This window comes from Aspergillus tanneri (genome assembly GCF_003426965.1).
Source record: "Aspergillus tanneri strain NIH1004 chromosome Unknown AapTan_4_pilon_pilon_pilon, whole genome shotgun sequence".
NCBI lineage: Eukaryota > Fungi > Ascomycota > Eurotiomycetes > Eurotiales > Aspergillaceae > Aspergillus > Aspergillus tanneri.
Window position 1 is genome coordinate 71,005 of NW_022984631.1, and position 23,186 is coordinate 94,190.

A 23,186-nucleotide genomic window follows, 5' to 3' on the forward strand; every position below is an offset into this window, starting at 1 on the left:
TGACAATCCCCCTCCAGAGAACCAGGGATGGATAAGCCTGGGCTGTTATACTGACTCCACGAGAGCCCGCACGCTCTCTCAAACAGGCTACACGGAGGGAGGGCCAGCAAACATGACGGTGGAAAACTGTGAAGCGGGCTGTCTCTCCGCTGGATATCCTCTGGCAGGTGTCGAATATTCAGGACAATGCTTCTGTGACACCGCTCTGCAGAACGGGGGTGGTCCAGCGTCGGACGGCAACGCACATTGCACGATGACCTGCAATGGCAACCCGCAGGAGACTTGTGGAGGGCCAGACCGGTTGAATATCTACCGGTATACCGTTACATTGTCCACGGCTGCCTCTGTTACGACGATACCAGTCACCACCCTCCCGGCATCAACGACGACGAGTGTCCCTGTCGTCACGGCCCTTCCCACGGGATGGACCTACGCAGGATGCTATGAGGACAATCTGAATGGCCGTGTCATGATGAATATGCAGCCCGAAAACAAAGCCATGACGGTGGAATCCTGCGTGGCCACCTGCACACGACTCAACTACACCGTGGCCGGGATGGAGTATGCCTCTCAATGTTTCTGTGATCAGTATGTACGTAATGGAGCCTCGCTCCGGCCATCGTCGGAGTGCAACATGGCTTGCGCTGGCAACATGCGTGAGATGTGTGGCGGTCCCGATCGTCTGAGCGTCTATTATCAGGGCAATTTCACAGTGCTTCCTGTGCCCACACCACAGACAACCGATCTGCCGGGTTCCTGGCAGTATGTCGGCTGCCTACCGTGAGTTTGTCCGCTGACTCGACCCAGCTGCATGATTGGCTAACCAGTATTCAGGGACAATGTCGATAATGCCCGCACTTTTCCTTACCAGATTGTGTACAAGCATAACAACAGCGCCACAACCTGTCTGAGCCGATGCGCGGCATTTGGATTCGGGGCTGCAGGAATGGAGTTCGGCGAAGAATGTTGTACGTTAGTCTAGTATTCCTTAAGGACAGATGCCCGCCATAGTGATACTAATAGAGATCGCAGACTGCGGCGATGCTAGCAATGCAAATGGCCTGCAGCTGCTCCCCGAATCCGAATGCACCATGCCATGTCCCGGCAATCTACGGGCCATCTGCGGTGCGGGTGCCCGCATTACCTACTATCGCTGGACAGGGACACCACTGCAGCAATGGAGCCATCCTGTCGGGTCAGCAGCCGGTCGATATGAGTTTCTTATCGGCGGCGTCGTGGTGCCTTTGATGACCACCCTCAATATCAATGGGAAAGTCACCTTCCTGGAGAAATTCGGCACGGGGGCGCCCAACACCACCGGGGCGTATGAGTTCGATCCGGCCTTCGACAGAAACTTCAGCCTGGCGTGGCGGCCGATGCACGTAAAATCAGATATCTTTTGTTCCGCTGGCCTGGTTTTGCCGGACAAGGTCGGTCGTCAGCTCACAATCGGAGGCTGGTCAGGTGTCTCGACATATGGAATCAGACTTTACTGGCCTGATGGCTCTGCTGGCCAACCTAGTAGACTTGATTGGGAAGAGAATGCTCAGGAATTGACCCTGCAGAATGGGCGCTGGTATCCTACTGGGATGATCATGACCAATGGGTCCGTCCTCGTAGTGGGTGGCGAGAATGGATCCAACGGGCCTCCAGTTCCTACCCTTGAGATCCTGCCTCGAGCAGGCCCGGTACTCTATATGGACTGGCTGAATCGAACAGATCCAAATAATCTCTATCCTTTCATGACGCCGTTGCCGGGAGGCGGTATCTTCGTCGCGTATTACAACGAGGCTCGCATTCTCAACGAGAACACCTTCACCACAATCAAGACTTTGCCGAACATCCCCGGTGCCGTGAACAATGACGCCGGCGGCCGCACATATCCTCTCGAAGGCACCATGGTGCTTCTGCCCCAGTCGGCTCCCTATGTGGATCCGCTGACGGTGCTCATCTGCGGTGGTTCAACCCCTTTGGTGGTGACGCGATCGATAACTGTGTCTCAATGCAACCGGAAGCCTCCAATCCCCAGTGGGCCCTGGAACGCATGGTGAGCCATCCCCAACTTCTTCATCAGCGATAGAGTTCGCAGGCTAACAGTTATTGGATAGCCCTCAAAAGAGTCCTCACCTGTATGACAGCGCTACCCGATGGAACCTATCTCATACTCAATGGCGCGCACAAAGGCGTAGCGGGTTTCGGACTCGCCAAAGATCCTAATGTCAACGCGGTGCTCTACGACCCATCCAAACCCGTAAATCAGCGCATGAGCGTGATGGCTAACACAACAATCGCGCGCATGTACCACTCCGAGGCCATTTTGCTCCCTGACGGACGTGTCCTCGTGTCTGGTTCGGATCCCCAGGATGCGGACTATCCCGAGGAATACCGCGTCGAGGTCTTCCTACCACCGTATTTCCTCTCGGGGATGCCGCGACCCAGTTTCACAATCACTGAGCGGGACTGGGTGTATGGACAGAACTATCAGATCACTATCGCTTCAGGGAATGTTTCCCGGATTTCGCTGCTAGGAATGGTTTCCAGCACTCATGGGAATAGTTTTGGCCAGCGTACTATCTTTCCGGCGTATTCCTGTATCGGATCGACGTGTACGATCACGGCGCCTCCGGATGCGCATACCAGTCCCCTGGGTGGTTTCAGCTGTTTGTGATCGATCAGGGTATGCCTTCCATAAGCCAGTTTGTGCGCATCGGCGGCGACCCGGGACATTTGGGGGCTGGCCCTCATTTTCTGGTTTTTCTGTACCTGGGTTGTAGAATGAGTTGCGAGAGTGGCCCTTTTGCCGTAAATTTAGCACTTATATATAGCAGTATCTGTAGTTCTCTTGCTTAGAGGCATGAGGTTAGACATCTGTAAGACGGTGGCTCATACCTCTACCAATCGGCATTAGGATCCGGGGATCCGGACTAGAACTGTAGATGTGAATATATTTGGGCACCATCGGAGTCACCTGGCGTGCAAGAATAGCTGCAGAGGGCACCGTGGGTTCCTATAATTAATGGCCACTCATACTTGTGCCTATGACCCAATGGAGACTGGCCTGTCGGCTCTAACGAACATAAATAGACCCTTCCCCTGCATGTAGAAGTAAGGTGATATCTCCGTCTGCTTATCCCTAGTAACTAATTAATATGGTTCATATCTGTAGTACAATCCTGCTCTGTGCTGGCTATGTGGCTTCAAAGGTCGCTCCCTCCTGGCCTGCATCCATTGACGAGTTGGAGGATATTATGTTCCTCCAGAGAGGCTATCAGGCACGAGCCTTCTCGGCTGGTGTCACCCCATGTTCTTTCTCGCAACAGGGTCCCTCACGAATTGCCTCTGCTGAATGGCTTCGGACTGCCTTCCATGACATGGCCACGGGGAGTATCTACACCGGCATCGGCGGACTAGATGCCTCACTGGTGTTCGAGTTGGGCGGGGATGGGGAGAAAATATCGGTGCTGGCTTCAATACTACCCTAGAGACATATACCCCTTTCCTATCATCCCGATCGTCCATGGCGGACCTCATCGCCATGGGCGTCTACACAGCTGTTCGGTCCTGCGGCGGACCCATCATTCCCATCCGCGCAGGACGTATCGATGCCACCACCGCTGGCCCTGTGGGAGTGCCTCAGCCGCAAAATTCGCAGGGAACATTCATAAACCAATTCCTGCGCACCGGATTCAACACCTCGGGAATGATTGCATTGACTGCATGTGGACATACCCTCGGCGGCGTGCATGCCGACAACTTCCCCAAGATCCTCGCCCCGGGATCCGTAGCACACAACTATCAACTGCTGGATGGAACCGCTGCGTTCGATGAGAAGATCGTAACGGATTTCGTGCATCACGTCCTTGGAAATCCTCTCACGGGGAACCTCGCAAGGATTAATTCCCGCGACGCGGATACCAAGGTGTTCACGGCTGACGGCAACGTCACCATCCGGACTCTCACGGACCCAACGACTTTCCGATCCACCTGTGCTTCCCTCCTCCAACAGATGATCGAGGTGGTTCCCTCGGGTGTGGTGTTGACAGACCCCATTGTGCCTTATGAGGTGAAGCCCGTTCATCTACAACTGTCTCTGCTAGATTTTGGGGAAAATGTACAATTCTCCGGGCAAATCCGAGTGCGTACAACTTTCCGTTCGGTGAATGCGATATCCCATGTCCGACTACTTTTCCATGACCGCTTCGGGGGAAGAGTTGTGGCCCCTGTGCAACTGATTGTCAATATAAGGGAGCTGCAGCGGGGTTTGACGATACCTTCGCTGTAAGTCACGACTCTAGTTCTTGAAGGAGAATAGATTGCTGATCATCGTATAGTTCTACGGATTTTCGACCTCTCTCCAGTCAGTTTGTCTATCTCGACTTTTCTTGTGCAGATTCACTTTTCCAACGGTGTCGTCGAGCTCCATGACAACAATGGCTTCCTGTATCCGGTGCAGGATACGATCATGCTGCAGTCTGCGCAAAGCTGTCTGGCAGATGCAACGGACGGCAGTGCAAAAAAAAAATGTGACGGTCGTGGCAGCTGTAAGTTCATCTACAAACCCAAGGGAACCTGACTCACTTGTTCCAGGTGAGAACAACAGACAGTAATATGACATTGGCGGAGTTGACTCTAACTGTGCATACGCCACGCAGTTGCTGTGTAGTACCGTCCCTGACGACCATTTCGATTCCCATGGCTCATCGGCAGAGAGTAGGCGCATATGACCTCCTCACGGCAAGCTACCTGATCGATGCCAGTCAAGTAGCCCATGGAAGATTTGACCTCTCTACGGGCAGTGGAGCAACCCAGGTAGTCGACCATTTCTACAGCATCGCCGATCTGGGCTCAACCTGCTCCGGCGGCGGATCCAACTCCAGCACCTTCATCTATGAGAGCTGCATAGCTGACTCCGTCTCCCCGCGGATGCTCACCGGTGCTGCAACCACCGATACTGCCATGACGGTCGAACGATGTGCCACTTTTGCGCGAAATATCATTGGTTCGGAGTTGAATATGGCACGGAGTGCTACTGCGGGAATACATGGGTACCCGGAACGAACGAGACTGCTCAAGTGGACTGTCAGACACCGTGTGCAGGTAATCCGTCTGAGATCTGTGGTGGTCCGCTTCGACTCAGTGTCTATCGGGACACGACTTATGTGGCTCCTATTCATCCTAATATCACAGGCTATCACTATCACGGCTGCTACAGTGACTCTCGCAGTAATAGAACCCTCTATGGTTCGTTCCACTATGCGAATAATATGACCGTGGATGCTTGCGCGGGATTCTGCGACGGGAGCAGGTACTTTGGCCTGGAGTATTATAGCGAATGCTACTGCGGGAATACACTGTCGTCTACCGCTAAGGAAGAGTTTCTAACTAATTGTTCCTATCTTTGTTCCGGCGATGGTCGCCAGTATTGTGGAGGAAGCGATACGATGGATCTGTATGAGAAGACAGGACCAGCCTCTTGAAGGTCCATTGAGATGCGGATAGGCTGGCCGTTGGGAGGGATTCGGGATCCCGAGGGAGGTCTGGTCCCGTCCCATATTCCCATAAGGATCCTGGGGATGGTCCCGAATCCCGTCTCAAGAAAATGGGAAGGGATTCCCATCCCGTGCCAAGCAATATGGGATGGGATTCCCATTACATGGGATTCGGGATGGGATCAAGAAATATGGGAGGGAAATCCCATCCCTAAATTATAAAAAAATACTCTTCCCATTTCCCGTCCCATTTCCTAAGTAGGTTTAGTATATTTTTAAAGTAGCAGTTTTTAGTAGTAACTATACAGTATATACAGTAATTATTGATCACGTGATTTAGTATGGGAAGTTCCCATCTAATCCCAAGGGAATTTCCCAAATTCCCATTCCCTTCCCATTAGTAAGTGTGATCCCATTTCTTACCCCAATTCCCATCCAGAAAGAAGGGGGAATCCCAGTGGGAATCTCTTGGCATTCCCTTCCCATTCCCATTCCCATAAAATCTTAGAAAATCGTCCCGTTTTTATGGGACGGGAATCCCATCCCGATTTCCCATGGGAATTTCCCTTCCCAACGGTCAGCCTAGATGCGGATATGTGCTTAGTGTATGTTCATTCTTTTAACTATCTGATAGAACCTTCTGGACCTGGTTTAGACATCCTGTCGGGGCATAGCATGCTACGAAAGTTATTTACTATCTTATACCACCCGAAAATCATATGAACTACTAAAACCCTAGTAGATTTTATACATGGCCGGCTCGCTTACCGAATACGTTAGTTAACTAACGTAACCGGAAAGCGAGTCGGACACGCAACCGAGTCGGACACCTTTGTATTGCATATAGACCTCGCCATGAACCTCCCCATGGGTCCCTAGTCAGGACCCGCGACCCGACCCGGAGGTTCATAAAATCCTCAGCGGGTGAACCTCCAAGCAAACCTCATAACCCGCATATGCATTAATCTCCTGTACATTTCCTAAATAGGATGATAAAATTATACATATACTAATAGATTACTGTTTCTTATACCTGTTCTGTATGCCCGATCAGAAATCTAGTATTATTTATTAAACTCCTATGTAATTTTTTGAAATATATATGTTTAATAGACATTCTTCCACTGTAATAGTAGACAAGTCCATTTATTTATTTTAAAATAATTAATGCGGTGTGGTTTTAGAAAAGTTGGTAAGCTTGGTTAGTAATAATATAGAAATATATTTTAAACATAGAAGGTAAGTACACTATAAACTATATACCACTATCTCCAATATATTTTTGCACTATATAACCTAGAAATCTAGCTAATCTTATTATTTCTATGCCTCTGGATTCCAGATAAAATCCTCTCGAAAGTTGTAGGCCCCGAGCCCACAAGTTTCTAACTGCACTCCATGTTCCTCCGCTACACTATAAAGTTAGAACTGTACACCTGGTTCCTGGTGCTCACTGTACCGGTTCACCTTTCCAAGCGTCAGCCTTCGGCTTTACCTAGGATCATCAACTACTGACTACTGAATAATATAAGCTTATTCTTTCTCTAAGTTTGCCTGTTTAACAGTGGTCCAAAGAAATATTTTAGGAATAATCGGAGGGCAATACCACTACAAACATCACAACCCCTGGGTGAACGAGTGAACCTCACAAACCTCAGGGTAAACCTTATAAACCTTAAGGTGAACCTCATAAACCTCAACTCTAGCCAATTAGCTGTAGAAATTGTGGCTAATGTGGGGCATATAATGTGATCTATCAACTTTATTAACCAGCTGAATACTTAGCTAGAATATGCCAGACGTTGCTACCCATAAAGCCTTTGGCTAATTTTAAAAAAGTCCTAGTGTCCTTCTCTTAACTGTTTTTACTATGTCTTAATTCTCTAATGCATTCTCTACTTCCATTTATAGGCCCCTATCAGATTATCTTGAATATATTGCTGATAATATCTCAACTCAGCTTACTCCCCTGTTCCTTCTGGAAGCCAGCAGACTGTTGAACCATTTTTTAAGCCTCTCCTAGCACCTAACTGCCTGACTCGTATTTACCCTGATCGGATTCGAACATTTATTTTGTATTCTCCGGGAATGGGTAGCGAATTTGTGAACTGGTGGTTACAGACTGATTTTGGGAAGAAGAAACAGATAGCTTGGGATACAAAACGTGGTGCAAAGTGCTGGGAACACTTTAACCAAGTTGCCCAGGAGAAAGATGGAAAGCCTGGAGTTATGTGCCAGTAATATTGGAAGGTGCTTGATCACCCTGCATGGACCTATAAAGGAACGTCTTCAATAAACAAGCATTATAATAGGTTTAATTGTCGGAAAGCTTTTAAAAAGAAGCTAAATATTAAGCTTGCAATAGAGCATGCTGTATGTATTATCCCTTTTTATAACTAATTTATACTAACCTTTGCTTCTTACCCTAGGCTCAGAAAGCGCCAGTACAGAAATTCGACCAGCGTGTTTGGCAGCAGAAGCTTGCTAAACTTTTTACTATATCACATCTTCTATTTCTTTTTCTCGAACACCCTGAGTTCCGCGATCTCCTCTTGTATACCCGGCTTGCCCCATTAATACTAGAAGTTCCATCTGCTAAGGTTATGCGCCGACAACTTCGAGGCTTAGTCTCTGAGCAGCAAAGAGATATCCTTAAAACACTTCCTTCTGGTGCTAAGCTATTACTTGCTCTTGATTGCTAGACATCTCCATTTCGACAGGCATTTATAGCTATCACAGGATACTTTCTTGATAAGCAATGGGAGTATCGTGAGATATTACTTAGGTTTAAACACCTACATGGAACTTATACTGGTGCAAATCTAAGTAAAGTCCTTTTCTAGCTACTCCAGGAGCATCAAATCACAGACCGAGTGCTTTTAATTACCACTAATAATGCATTAAATAACAAGACACTATTAACAAGTATTTAAAAGGCAATTGAGTCACTTTAATCAGATAATAATATTACTGTTATTCGGGTACCATGCATGGCACATGTGATCCAGCTTAGCCTTAAAGATCTTCTTGGGAAGATAAAGGCTATTCCAAAAAATAATATAGCTAAGGAGGCATGGTCTGATGAATATGTGGATAATCTTCGTGCAAGGTAGCAGAAATAGGATATTGTAGATACCTTAAACAAGATAAGATATCTTAAACTAACTTAGTTTTATTATACTTATTATTATTTTAGGTCCGCAGTCTTGCAATTTACATTAATGCAAGCCCTCAGCGGCGAGAGGCTTTTTACAACTTGCAAATAAAGGAGCCGAAGCTTGTTCCAATCCAGGATGTTACCACTTAATAGAATTTAACTTTCTTAATACTTACACGTGCTAAAAAACTTCAGCAAGTCTTTAATAATTTTTACTCCCAGTATGACCAGGAGCACTTTGCACTTAGTAAGGATTAATAGCAACAAGTTAATTATTTTCTTTGCATTTTTTAGCCTTTCCACCGATTCACAACCCTTTTATTAAAGACAAAGGATGTTACTATTCATCTTGTCTTTAAGATTTATAATAAGCTATTTATCACCTCGAGAAGTAATGCGACAGCTTAGACAAAAAAGTTGCTTGGAAGCAGCTAATCTTGAATCCTTAGAAGCAGCAGGGAAAAGCTTGTGGTTTACTATAAAAACACTAACAAGATTAATGTTATCTCTATCAATTGTACAATCCTTTCTCCACAGGACAAAATGCAGTTCTTTATAACCAATAACTGGACCAGAGCCAGATAATCCTAAGTCAATTACAAGCAAACTATACCAGAGCCTTAGTCCTATATACAAGTATTCCGATTTTAAGGACCAGGAAACATTGGATACTCCTAGTAGTTAAATTAAAGAGCTTGAGTTAGCCTGTGCATTGGAGTACAGCAATCTAAACTCCACAGGTACAAAAACCAGATAAGCTTACAAGATATCTTAATAGCAGTAGTATCTAGAAACCTACCTAGGAATAAGGACTAATTTTACTTTTTTATAGATACTGTCCCACATGCCATCCTCGAACCTGGTGGAAAGATACCAGTTAATATCCTGGATGCAAGTGTTGCACGCGATATTTTTTATTCCAGCCAGTGGTACAGGAGTAGAGCGGCTTTTTAACTTGCACGAGAGTCTGTTATTATCGTCGAGGCTTACTACAACCTAAAAATCCAGGAACTTATAATTATATTGTATATCAAAGTTCGAGATTTAAAAAGAGAGCGTGTGCTGCTATCTAAATATTTATTAAATTAAAAATACAGGCAGCAAAGGAGGAAAAAACACCGCAACAAATCCCCTTTATCCAATTAGTGATAATAAGAGCATAAAGGGCGTCCACAGAGGACTATAACCTTCAGGCACTGTCTAGGAAGGCACTAGGTAAAAGGCGCCTAAGTAATATAAGTGAGGATGTGGATAAGAATCTACAGCTTAAAAAGATAAGATAAATAATAATAAGGAGGTAATCCCTCTACCAGAGATACAGATTATAGGGAGAGTCGTAAGATTCCAAATTACTTGATAGATATAAACAAAGTAGATAGTTATTAGATAATAAAAAAGTATTTATAACTTAATTATTCTAAAATTAACAACACAGACTCTACAATAATGCTGTAATTTAAATACTCAAAATTACAGCTAAAATCTATATAATTTATGCTACTCCTGACTTTCTGATGTTTGCACTGTTTAAAGCGTGAGGTTCAACCTGAGGTTCAACCTCCGCGGGTCCAACCCTCTAACGACCCGCCCGGGCGAGGTTCGCGGGTCGTGCCCAAGGACCCGTGAACCTCCATGGGGCGGGTCGTAGGGAGGTTCGTTAGGGTGAACCGCGGTTCGTGGCGAGGTCTAATTGCATATAAACCAACACTTTTTAGGACATCAATAACTCAACAACAACATATCAGGAGGGCCTAATATTTATAATATAAAATGATATAATAGTATATATGCAGATACTAAGCCTAGGGCATCATAGAGTTTCTATTTCCTTATATTACAAAGGATGAGCTTGAAATACAGTTGTATTTAAAATTATACTGTATTGCATGCTAGAAAAAATATTAAAAATTCTAAATAAAATATATAAACTTTTACAGCACATATATATTAGGCAGTATTTCATTATTAGCAGCATAACTATAATATGGGTTGAGATATTGAGGTCCTAAAAGTGTCGATTTATATGCAATACAAAGGTGTCCGACTCGGTTGCGTGTCCGACTCGCTTTCCGGTTACGTTACCAGGTTACAGGTCGGTTAGGCATTCGGAATAGGTCGGGCGACCCAAAAATTCGCTTGGCAGTCACATGAGAGTCGCCTGACCCACAACCTCCAATACAGAATTTTTGGGTCGCCCAAACCCTTTCACCCTTATTACCTACCATACATCCCCACCACCAACACAGATACAGAATGGCTGCTTTGGCAAAGAATGTAAGTATAAATCAGTTAAGATCTGCTTATAATAAGGTTAGTAATTAGTTAATCTAAGCAGCTAATTTAGAAATGGTACCAATGGTACTTAAAAGAGGTATCCTCCGGTCGGCTTACCCTTCCCACCTACGAACAGGTAAGTCTTTTACAGTACCTTGCCTTTTAACTCTCTGAGTACGTCTAACTGCTTATTAACTGCTTCTTAATCACTTAATATAGGAAAATAATGTGATCAAGATTTACTATGGTGAAAGGTTCTGCCGTGTCCCTGACTGCGCAAAGGCCCAGGTAAGTGACTCTTAAACGTTTGTAAAGCAACTGCTAAGTGATTTTTAATCACTTAGAAGGAATATTCTGCCACCAATAATTTGCGTACCCATATCCTGTCCCACGAAACCTATACTTGCCCTGAGAACTCTGGCGGTCGTGTTGGAACAAAGGTGGTTGATGAGGCCACAAGTAGGTTATTATTAAATGCTTTATAACTGGTTTCCAACTACTTAATAACTGCTTACTTAGAGTGGTACAAAAATCTTTTCGCTGGCATTGAACCCCGGCACTCTACCCCCGCGAACTCTTCAATTGCTGCTTCCTCCCCTCATCGCTCTATGGGTTTCACGCCTAAGCCAAAATTGCCTTTGAAAAAGGATGGCACGGTATGTAATATCTGGTTATAGGTAGTTAGTAACTGCTTATAAAGTACTTAGGTTCATGTTACCAATATGCGTGCAAAGGTGCTTGAGATGAATCTCCAAGTACCATGCAATTCTTGTGGGGTTAAAGCGAATTGCTGCAAGGACATAAACAAGTGTGATCACTTTTGGATGTTTGACTGTAATAATATTTATCCTACTCACAGTTCTAGTGCTTAGAGAAGATGGCTTAAGCAGATAGTAAGTGGTTGTTAACCGGTTTACCAGGGTTTGGGTTCTCTGCCACCCCTTATTACCTGTAGATAGTATGGCTCCGACATCCCGTTGCGCCTTTCTGTTTTTTTAATAATAAATAAGTACTTGCTTAGCAGTTAAACTTTATTTTATTTTACCTTTTTAGCATATGCCTTGCAATATATATTTAATACAAATATAACTCTGACCTCAGCACGGATAACCAGGTTATTAATACAGGGTTCACTTGGCTATATATATATTGCATGTATCTAGCTATTTTGCGTAATAACTGTCGCCTATTTAATTCTAACTTAGTTCCTCTATTCTGATACCAATTCTTCTGACCTATTGTAGATACCCTATAATATTTTAGCAAGGTTTATACAAATAAGTACTTAATAACCAGTTATTAATTATTTTCCTGTAATTGACGCCTCTTCTCAATCAGTTCTAATTCCAATTGCTTATTTTTTAATTCCATTAAGCGTGTTTCCTCCTCTTGTCTTTTTATATCTGCCTCTATTTTTCGAAGCTCTAGGTCCTGTTTCTTTTGCTCAAGTGACAAAATATTTGCAGACGCAACCCGACGAAGACTTGAGGAGACTGAGGATCTAGTTAAGTGGTTAGTAACTACTTTACAGGTGCTTGGTAAGCACTTACTCATTATCTTGTAGAGTTGAACCCGATTGAGATCGAGTCTCAGAAACCGATCTTTGCGATCTTGAGGATTCCTGATCATTATTATCTGTATTATTTGATGACGATCGGCGGCGTTTGCGTGAATCTAGGCAGTTAATAAGTGCTTAAAAAGTACTTTAGAAGTACTTACCACGGCTCATATGTCGAAGATAATTATTTCTCATGCTTGATGTTCTATATGAATGATGCACGCCGAATAACCGATTATTAACATACTGATTGATGTCGTCTTTATCTAACTTTGCAGAACTAAAAATATTTAGCTATAAGTACTTAAGTATATTAGGTAGTTTGTACTTACTTTTTAACTGCTTCAGTTAAAGAAAGATATTTTCCAGAGGCATAAGATTTTTGATGTGATTGCTCCACTGCATTTGTATGATTCCGTAAGGAATTATATATAAATGGAGAGATCCCGGAGCAGGCTTTATTAAGACCAGCTTTAATAATAGCTTGCTTTTTGTGTGCAGCCCATTTCCGTACCTTTGGAGACTCAAATTCTGTAAAATAAATAATTAAGTAATTTCTAACCACTTAATAGGCAGTTATAAAGTACTTACCTATCAACAAATTACATAGTTCATCATAATCTTTCTCATTTTGAGCATCCAAAAGGCTCATCATTCGACACCAAAGATTCGATCCTTTATTCTTTGACCCAATAGCCTTAAGAATTGATCGTTGAAAATGAACTCGACAAAATATGATAATATGCTGTAATTGCCAGACATAATCATGATGCTGTGGATCAATTTCTTGAAGATATTGACCAAGTCCTAATAAATAAATACTTAATAAGTAGTTATTAAATAGTTTATAAGTACTTACCCGAGTATTGTTTTGAATCCATATCAACAATAATCCCACAGATTCCAGATCCATGAATAGAGTCAAAAGTAACTTGCTTATTGGTTATTTTCTTGATCAGTGAGAAGGCTCGTTTAAACAGTAAACAATAACCCTCGGTTGAGTCTTGATCAGTAAAAATTCGAAGCAATGTTATAACTATTTAATTACTTAGTAACCAGTTGGGAAGCACTTACAAAACACTTACTTTTGTTCTGCTCATGTAAGAATGTTGCAAAAAGAACCTCATTCATTTTATTGGATCGTATGCGCTTGTAGGACATATCAACTTCAAATGAAGACAGTTTAAAAAGAAGCTCAATTTGCTCTTTAAAAGCACATAGAATCATGCTTCCATTTGAATCGTGATATTGCTCTTGAATGTAATCCTATAACTAGTTATTAAGCACTTGGCAAGCAGTCAGCAACTGATTAATGTTACTTACCTGTAATAATGGCTCATTATTCTTAAGAAAAATAAGGCCATTAATATCTTGACCTGCAGGGTAGGACAGAAGTCGATTTTTTTGTATAATAGCAGATATTCTATCTTTATTAGAGAAGCTTTGATGGATATCTGATAAGGTTGAGGCATTATGCTGCTGACAAAATGCCTGTAGTTGGGGACTTCGAAGAAACTGTGCTACAGTAACCGGTTTATAAGCACTTATCAAGTATTTAGGAAGTACTTATATTTACCAGTAGTCATGCTTGGATCACGTATTTGTTGAATAAGACCTTTAACCCCCTTTAAGATTCGCTCTGGCGGTTTGCTGGGAGGAGGTGGAGGATGTTTATGAATCCCATAAGATGTGAATAAAATAAACGGACAAGCATTGATATTTACTGGCACTAGTGCTGTAAATATTACCTCACAGGTAGTATGTTGAAGTCGACCTAGCCCTTGTGGATGATCCATATCTATAACTAGTTAGTAAATGTTTTCCAACTGCTTAGCAAGCACTTAGACGTACCGCAATATTTTCGTCGAGAGGCTAGTGGCTCAAAAACACCACATTCTTCTGCTGGAGGTAAAATATCTTCATTAAACAATTCTTCCAGAAAGACAAGATCAAGCAATGTATGCCCTTGAATAGAGCTAAAATGATGCTTATTTAGTTGTTCAAAGGATGCATTAATACAACCAATATACGGCTGATATATTCCATTCACATCCTATTAATACCTAGTTATTAAGCGGTGTATAAGTAGTTATTAAGTACTTAGACTTACCGCCTGAGTAAATCGTCGAAATACTGGTTTGCAGGATGGAAGCTGATCAATACAGGCGTGCCCTCGCTTAAAAAATGTATTCTTGGATTGGAAATAGCTATAGGTAGTTAGTAACTACTTTACAAGTACTTTAAAAGCAGTTTCTAAGTACTTACCTATACGCATTTCGTCTCGCCACATTATTTTCAAATATTTGAGCTGTTTGCTGTGATTTCCGAATTTCTGTCCATAGATTCTCATCAACAGAGGTATGATGCTGATTTTTTAGATTATGACTTAAATATTCACAAGCATAAATACCCGAGCATTTCCAGGTCCATTTTTTAACTGGACAATTAAGAAATGGACATTGAATAGGTCTCTTTAATCCCTGGACCTGCTTTCGAGAATACTGAATCTAGAAACTGGTTAGTAAGTACTTACAAAGTACTTAAGTAATAGTTAATTTAATACTTCCTGAACAAGTTGCTGCATTTCCTCTTGTGATCGACCCCTAGCAGCGACAACATATGTATATCCATACAAATGTGTAGTAGGATACTCCGGTAGGTCATCAATATATTCAAGCTTTAATGTCTTAAGATAGTCTCTTTTTCCATTTGTGAGGCGAATTTGGGCAGTTGGCAATTGCTAATCACTTAATAAGCACCTATTAAGTACTTGCTAAACACTTAAGTAAACAAGATAACATACCTCGGTAGGATCCTCAAATTCAGACTCAACTTCAGACTCAACTTCAGACTCAGTCAAGTCAATATCGTCAAGTTCGGAGTTCATGGTGTAGAATACAGTACTTGAGCACTTGGTAAGTGGTTATAAATTGATTATAATAAAGTTGATTTTGCGATGGGGAGAATTAAATTGGAAATTGAATTTCAATGAAAAGTTCCCGGTATTTAAAGGGTCGCGCGACCCAAAATGGCTTATTAATGGGTCTTGGCGGTCATGTGCCAAGGGTGTAGGTCACTTGACCTTTAACTAGTGCACAAGTGACCTGTAGCCCCGTTAGCGTCTAGTAGGGAAATTATGGCTTACCGGTAAGCCAAGAACTCCGTGTACTCCGGTTGACCCCGGTAGGAATGTTAGTATGGTGGGACCTGCTAGGATTTGAATCCTTTGAAGCGGTGAGGTCCCCAAAGCACCGCTTTCCTAATATAACCTAGTTCTGAAGCTATAAGACCTCCAATATAACTCCAAATAGCTATATTTCTGAGATTCATGGCTGTGCGCCACTTTTAATATGGCGACACCTGGGCCAAGCACCCCTCCGGAGGCACCTCAGGTGTCTGAAGTTAGCCAGAAATCTAGATGGCTTACCCGTGATGATCGAATTCAAATTTTAACTCTACGTGATGCTGGTTTTACCTATCAACAGATCTGCTCCCAGCTAGGATTTACCCATCGCCAGGTACAATACACATGCCAAAATGAGCAAAGGACTCCCCGAAAGCCTCCTGGTCAGCATCCAAAGCTATCAGAAGAAGATGTGAATAATATTATTACTTATATCTCCTCTTCAAAACGTACACGCCGGATACCTTATAAGAAAGTTATTGAAGAACTTGATCTTCCCTGTGGAGAGACTGCCCTTGCTCGAGCACTTAAAAAACAAGGTTATTCCCGATGCAAAGCTCTTCGAAAGCCACCTCTATCTGATCAAAACAAGCGCGTACGTCTAGCCTGGGCCCTTGAGCATGTAAATTGGACACTGAGCAATGGAATCGAATTCTTTGGTCGATAAACATGGGTTACTTCAGGATTCCACACAAGAATCTGGGTTACCAGGAAGGCAGGTGAAGAACTAGAGAGACCTGACTCGTACCTCTCCTCCTAGAAAGCGTGGATGGATGTTTTGGGCGTCATTTCATGGAAATTCTAAAGGACCATGTTTATTCTGGGAGAAAGAATGGGGGTCTATTAATGCAGAGAAATACTCTGAGCGAATTGTCCCTATTATTGATGGCTATATTCGTCTTCTTCGGCACAAAACAACTATCTTCAACTTATGCAGGATGGCGCACCTGGTTATTCTAGTAAAGATACTATTAAAGAGCTTCATGAGCGTGGGATCTATCCGATTGAATGGCCAGCCTTCTCACCTGATCTAAATCCAATTGAGATAGTATGGAATTGGATGAAAGACTGGATCCAAAAGGGATATCCTGATGACCAACAGCTTTCCTATGACTCTCTACGAGAGGTTGTACGGGCTTCATGGAATGCAGTTCCAGAAGACTTTCTAAAAGGTCTTATTGAATCTATGCAAGCAAGGTGCCAGGCAGTAATAGATGCAGAAGGTGGCCACACGAAGTATTAAATAGATTAGTAATGGAATATTTGTTGGCAGAATTCAAAGGATTCGAATCCCAACAGGTCCCACCGTACTAACATTCCTACCGGGGTCAACCGGAGTATATTTATATGTATTACCATGAAATGTTGCATCCACGCGTTCTCGTTGGCGAGGAAGCGAGCCGCTTGCAACCCAGACAATACCTCTAGCAATTGGCCGGATAAATTGTTGACGAGAAAATTTATCTTCTAAAACTGGGAGAGGTCTCGGCGTACTCGCAAAACGCTGATGGGTTACGCCAGGCTGGCCGAAGGCTACACCGGGAAAAGCCATTCTTCTACTCTAAAGCATTGCCCTCCCATAAGAACAACGGGTCTCTCTCCTTTTCTATCCTGCGAATGACCTGCTGAAAACTTCTTCTACAGAGATGCGTATATTTGGATTATACTGGGGCCCGTGGTATTGATCACTTGCACCTATATTAAGATATTCTGACACACCTTCCATTTTTTTCGCCAGTACCATGGTTGGGCCTGTATTTACATTTCTATGCAAGTACTAGATAGGAATGCAAGAGACTCAGTTGGTTGAGATACTGTGATTCCTGGTGTTTCCACCGAATGACATCTACTTCCTAATGTGGCTAGTTGGCCTGTAGCTGATAGAATAGCTCCCTACGCCCCATTTCCCCTGAGTTCCACAACATTGGTTATGAGCCCGGGTTTGCAGCGTCTTCTTAACAACTAGGTCTTTGCACCCTGGGAGCTTATATAGGCTTACAACCCCTATCTAAGCACGCAGGTGAAGCTATTCATCAACGTGTGTATCCTCAACGTCCAGGACAGTGGCTAGGACCATCAACCTACCTACCAGTCGGAGTTGGGTAATATTACCACGCCTCCTTAGCGCCGAACGGAACGATAGATGTCAGAGAGGGCTCGGGATCCCCGGACAGGACGATTTATATCAAGCCGGGAGAACACTGAGGGACCAAGACCGACCGAGCGCCGCATCGAGTGAGGATCCCGTGGCGATCTCACTACCAGGTGAATTCTTAGAAGAGAGGAACCTGAAGAGTCTGAGCAGAGTCTAGAATAGAAGCTAGCAGGGAAGCTGAGCGAGGGAATTCTAGTGAGCGGGAACAGACTGAGCAAGAGTCTAGAATAGAAGTCAGCGAGGAAGCTGAGCGAGGGAATTCTAGTGAGCAGGAACAGACTGAGCAAGGATCTTGGATTGAAGCCAGCAGGGAAACTGAGCGAGGGAATCCTGGTGGATCCGAAGAATATAGGATTGAAGTTAGCACGGCAGCTGAACGAGGGAATCCTAGTGACCAACTGCAGACCGAATTAGCAGTTAGGATGGCAGCAGACATACCAAGGCCTAAAGAGGCAAAAGCAGTTAAATTAGTGTCATTTGATATACCAAATCTTACCAAAGAGAACGTCCGAACATGGAAATCAAAGGTGCAGCGATTCTGCAAGATCCAAGGGTGTTGGACGGTGGTGGAAGAGACTCAGAAACGGCTAGATAAGCCTGAGGAGTTAAGCGACTGCTTGAGAATAGACATGGGCTTCCCAGATGCATTGCGCAGCTTATATCACTGAAAACATTCAGCAAAGTGATAGACCACGGTTCGAGACTATGAGCTCAGGAGAGATATGGACTTACCTTATGGAGAAATATGAGAAGGCACCAAGTAGAGCATGTACTTCTGCAAGGATAACCGCATGGAGAAAGGATCCTAAGGTGGATCTGGAGGCGTCACTGCAGGAACTGGAGCAATGGAATGCAGATCTATATGAGATAAGCAATAAGAAACATAAATTTGATGAAGAGATGGTTTTAATGATGTTTCTAAATGGATTACCTCAGGAATATGGATTTATCCGGGATACTCTAGTTGCAAACGCAACCATGGAGAGAAGATTAGTCCTATCCCGGTTACAGCAAAAGGAACAGGAGCTATCCACCAATAACGAAGAAATATTGGACGAGTCTGCGAACAGGGTTAAAAAGGGAAAATGCTTTAATTGCGGCAAGCCAGGACATTGGAGACACGAATGCAGAGCTCCAAAGAAGGAACAAGATGGTCAGGGTAGTCAGAAGGACCAAGATGCCTCAAGTAGCCGTGGAAAAGGGAAAGACCGCGGGCAGAAGGGCAAGCAGAAAAAGTCCCGGAAAGCCAAAGCTAGATTCGCAGAAGAAGAGAAGGACTCAGATAGTGAGCGATCTAGCGATGAGGAAGGGCCCCCAAATGAGAAAGTTTATAGGGTGTATTTAAACGAGCAGATCAGCAACCAATTTATGCATCTAATTGATCAGGATGATCAGGAGAAGGCCTACCACTTAAAGGGGAGCAGAGACCCCATAATCGACAGCGGTGCAACCAGTACGGCAAGCGGAGATATCAGAAGCTTTAGATCTCTGGACCAGAGATACGGTGGAACCCTTGGAACAGCAGGAAAAGCAATAAGGATTGCAGGAAAAGGCACAATGCAGATATCTTAAGCAGTGGGAAAACAGTGAGAATCCCAAAGCTTTATATGTGCCAGGCATGAAAGAGACCCTGCTTTCAACGCAACTTTATATGCAGAGGCATGGAAGAGCATACCGAGAAGGGATACCGATTCTTCCGCAAGCGAGGCAAAGAGAATATTATTGCAACTGGGTACAATATTGGCCGGACAAGTTACCTGGGATGGGTAAAAGAAAGATGTATTAGCTGTTCAGTCCCAAGTGCAAGGAATGGGATGAACTGCAAGGCTGATAAAGCAGGTGGATTGGGAACTATCCACAGAAGACTTGGACACCCAGGACGGACCAGATTAGGCAGTTAATTAAACAGTGGGACTTACTGCAAAGGAAGCTATAAAAAGCTTACAGACCTGTGAGACTGCATACAGGCAAAAGTGCGAAGAAACAAAACCATGAAGAGGTCCAAGAGCTAAGACCGCTGCAAGAGTTTATATGGACTTTGGGGACCATATAGTAAAACCAAATGCAAAGAGGGATGGAGAATTATCTTTCACTGACAGATGACATACACGGTTTTCATGGGTATATCTAACCAAGGACCGAAAGGTAGAGACCGTCCAGGAGACTCTAGAAGCATGGTTAGCTCAGGGAGCGGGAGAAGGAGTCAAGCTCCTGGTGATACGCACAGACAATGCAAAGGAATTTATGCATTGAAGACATGGGCAGAAAGCTGGGGATTAATTGAGTTTATTGAGCCAGATACACCTCCCAAAAGGGTTGCAGAGAGTTGAATAGGCTGTTATTGGAGATGGTCGGGCAATGCTATTGGAGCAGATATTCCAAAGGAATACTGGCCATATGAATTAGATGGCAAAACCTAAATAGGACAATGGTTGAGACACCAAAAACCCTTTGACTTTGGAAGGCCACCCACAGATATCTCAAATTTCGAACCCCATTCTGCAGAGTTTGGTTTCACCGGAACCAAAGGATGGTGATAAGCTTGAACCAAGAGCAATAGAGGGAGTCTTTATTGGCTATGAATCAAGCAGGAGTCATTACCTGTATGACTAGAAAGGATCGACAATCCATCGAGTACGAACCCCATTTTCTGGAAGACAAGAAGGTTTTATCAGCAGAGAACCAGGAAGCAGAGATATTAGGGAAGAGTCAATGTACCAGAAGGTAGTTGGAGAAGGGCAACTGCTACTCCAACCTAGCTCAGGAGACACGCAGATACCTTATATATCTGCAGGACATGCAGACAAGAATCAAGAAGAGAAGGAATCTGCAGAAGACAGTCAACAGGTCAATGACCAGGTTGATAACCAGGTTGATGACCAGGTTGATGATGAAGAGGTTGAAGAGGTTGAAGAGGTTGAAGAGGTGGAAGAGGTTGAAGGTCAACATGCAGACAAAGAAAACCATAGTGGGTTACCGGACCAACCAAATCAGGAAGGTCACATGCACGCAGATATTCAACAATCCCCTCAACCACCGCAACCGCAACTGCAACTGCAGCCGTCGCAACCAACCCCCGAAAACACCTCTGATTTGCGCAGACTAAGCAGAATTCGAAAGCCTTCGCAAGCGGCAATCGAATCCAACCAGACAGAGGCAATATATGGGCGAAAACCACGTGCCCAGAAGCGCAGAGAAGAGAGGGAGGCAGCAAAAAGAACCTTCTCCGCGCATATCCACTGCAGAACTGCAGCGAATCCATGAAGTTGCAAACCTAGCTGTAGCGCTAGAGCTTCATCTTGGTGACAACAATGAGTTTGCTTTCAAAACCAAGGCTAATAGCAAGTTCGACGGACAGATTCCAATCCCGAAGACCTACCAGGAAGCAATATCTGATCCTGTCCATGGACCCCAATGGAAAGAAGCAATCCGGACTGAATTAAGCAACCTAATCCGCTTCGGAACATGGAGATATGTCAAGAAACCAGTCAACCAAAAGGTTATCTCCACCAAATGGGTATTTGATGTCAAATACTCTGCGGACGGACGTGTGGATCGATTCAAGGCACGCCTTGTTGCTCGAGGCTTCTCCCAACAAGAAGGATTAGACTTTGAAGAGATATTTGCACCAGTGGTACGATTGGAGAGCTTGCGGATCTTATTTGCACTAGCTGCAACATATAATCTAAAAGCTCACTTGCTGGACGCCACAAACGCCTTTGTTGGATCAAAAGTCGACAAGGAACTCTACATGGAGATCCCAGAAGGAATTGATCCAAAATCCCACAATCCAAATGATGTTTGCGAGCTCTTACAATCCTTGTACGGGCTGAAGCAATCCGCATACCTTTGGAACCAAAAGGTTAAAGAATTCGTCACATCTGTTGGATTCAAGCAAAGCACAGCAGACCCAGGAGTCTTTATTAATGACCGCGGGGTTATTATAGCCTTATATGTGGATGATATCTTAGTCTTTAGCAAAGATCCAAATGATCTAGATGCTACTAAGAAGAAACTGAAAGAGTTTCATCCCATGAAAGACTCTGGTCTGGTACAAAAGATATTAGGGATTCGGATAACCTGGGGAAAGGACTTTATCCAGCTTGACCAGGAGTTCTATGCATACTCTATTTTGGAGGAATTTGGAATGCTAGATTCAAGAGATCAAGATCTTCCATTAAGTCCCAGTATTGATCTGAATGATGAAAATTCCCGCAAACTAACCCGGGATCTGCATGAAAAATATAGGAAAATCATTGGACGCTTGACATACTTGGCTGGTGGAACCAGAGCCGACATTCAATTCCATGTCAACCGATTAAGCCAATATCTTGCAGAACCCAGAGATATTCATCTTCGAGCATCGAAACACATTCTCCGATATGTGAAGAAGACTATAAGCTATAGCATCAAGTATAGCTTAAAGGGGAGTGAAGGAACAATGGGATTAATTGGATACTCTGATTCATCATATGGAAATGCAACAAAATGTCGCTCAACCAGTGCGTACATATTTTGCATGGCCGGAGGACCGATTAGCTGGTGCAGTAGAAAGCAGCCCATAACTGCTACGTCTACTACTGAAGCTGAATATATTGCTGCTGCAGAAGCTGCTAAGCATGCAATCTGGATTAGACACTTTCTTATAGCTATTCGCAAGCCATGCGGAGCAGTTAGATTAGGTGTTGATAACCAGGGAGCATTGGCACTTGCAAACAACCCGGTTAATCACCTGCGGAGCAAGCATATTCGCATCCGATACCATGCAATCAGGGATTTCATTGAACATGGTGACATTGAGGCAATTTATATTCCTACATCTGAAATGCTTGCGGATGGATTCACAAAGGCTGTACGGGTTGAAGGATTGAAGCAAATGGTCAAGAAGTTGCAACTAAATGGGTTGGAGAACTAAGATCCTATGGATGCAACATCTAGGACCTTCAGATTGATTATTAGAGGCGTTCAACACCCCTCCGCAATTGTTTTGTTTATTTCCTGTTTTGGAAGTCTGTATGGCTTCATTTCATTCATTTATGGAAAGGCTACGGGGTATTGAACGAAGGGGAGTGTTACGGAAACACTATAATCCGCCCGACTTGGCGGTGCGGAGTATCTGACGATCGATTCAACCCCTGAAACCTTTAGATAGTGGAACACCTCAATGAGAATATAGGGAACCGCTTAGTAGGCTCAGTTGGTTGAGATACTGCGATTCCCGGTGTTTCCACTGAATGACATCTACTTCCTAATTAGGCTAGTTGGCCCTGTAGTTGATAGAATAGCTCCCTACGCCCCATTTCCCCTGAGTTCACAACATATACTAAGTTCGCTCATCCAATTCAATGGCTTAGTTCACTCTATTCAAT

At 43.9% G+C, this 23,186-nt stretch overlaps 4 protein-coding genes across 4 annotated transcripts; all 4 read left to right on the forward strand.

Moving 5' to 3' along the window:
• Positions 1-112: 112 nt before the first annotated feature.
• Positions 113-2,668, forward strand: ATNIH1004_005332 (uncharacterized protein; the record flags this gene model as incomplete). Its single annotated transcript, XM_033569986.1, has 4 exons — positions 113-780; positions 835-968; positions 1,033-2,028; positions 2,109-2,668. The coding sequence occupies 4 exons, from the start codon at positions 113-115 to the stop codon at positions 2,666-2,668; spliced, it is 2,358 nt and encodes a 785-aa protein (XP_033426018.1).
• A 481-nt stretch (positions 2,669-3,149) lies between these two features.
• Positions 3,150-3,482, forward strand: ATNIH1004_005333 (uncharacterized protein; the record flags this gene model as incomplete). The annotated part of the gene is made up of 1 exon (XM_033569987.1): positions 3,150-3,482. One exon carries the CDS (start codon positions 3,150-3,152, stop codon positions 3,480-3,482), a length of 333 nt encoding a protein of 110 aa, XP_033426019.1.
• A 35-nt stretch (positions 3,483-3,517) lies between these two features.
• On the forward strand, positions 3,518-5,268 carry ATNIH1004_005334 (uncharacterized protein; the record flags this gene model as incomplete). The annotated part of the gene is made up of 3 exons (XM_033569988.1): positions 3,518-4,259; positions 4,332-4,541; positions 4,664-5,268. 3 exons carry the CDS (start codon positions 3,518-3,520, stop codon positions 5,266-5,268), a joined length of 1,557 nt encoding a protein of 518 aa, XP_033426020.1.
• Positions 5,269-10,899: 5,631 nt separating this feature from the next.
• Positions 10,900-11,806, forward strand: ATNIH1004_005335 (uncharacterized protein; the record flags this gene model as incomplete). Its single annotated transcript, XM_033569989.1, has 7 exons — positions 10,900-10,920; positions 10,991-11,056; positions 11,140-11,208; positions 11,265-11,379; positions 11,440-11,576; positions 11,628-11,675; positions 11,786-11,806. The coding sequence occupies 7 exons, from the start codon at positions 10,900-10,902 to the stop codon at positions 11,804-11,806; spliced, it is 477 nt and encodes a 158-aa protein (XP_033426021.1).
• Positions 11,807-23,186: the final 11,380 nt, after the last annotated feature.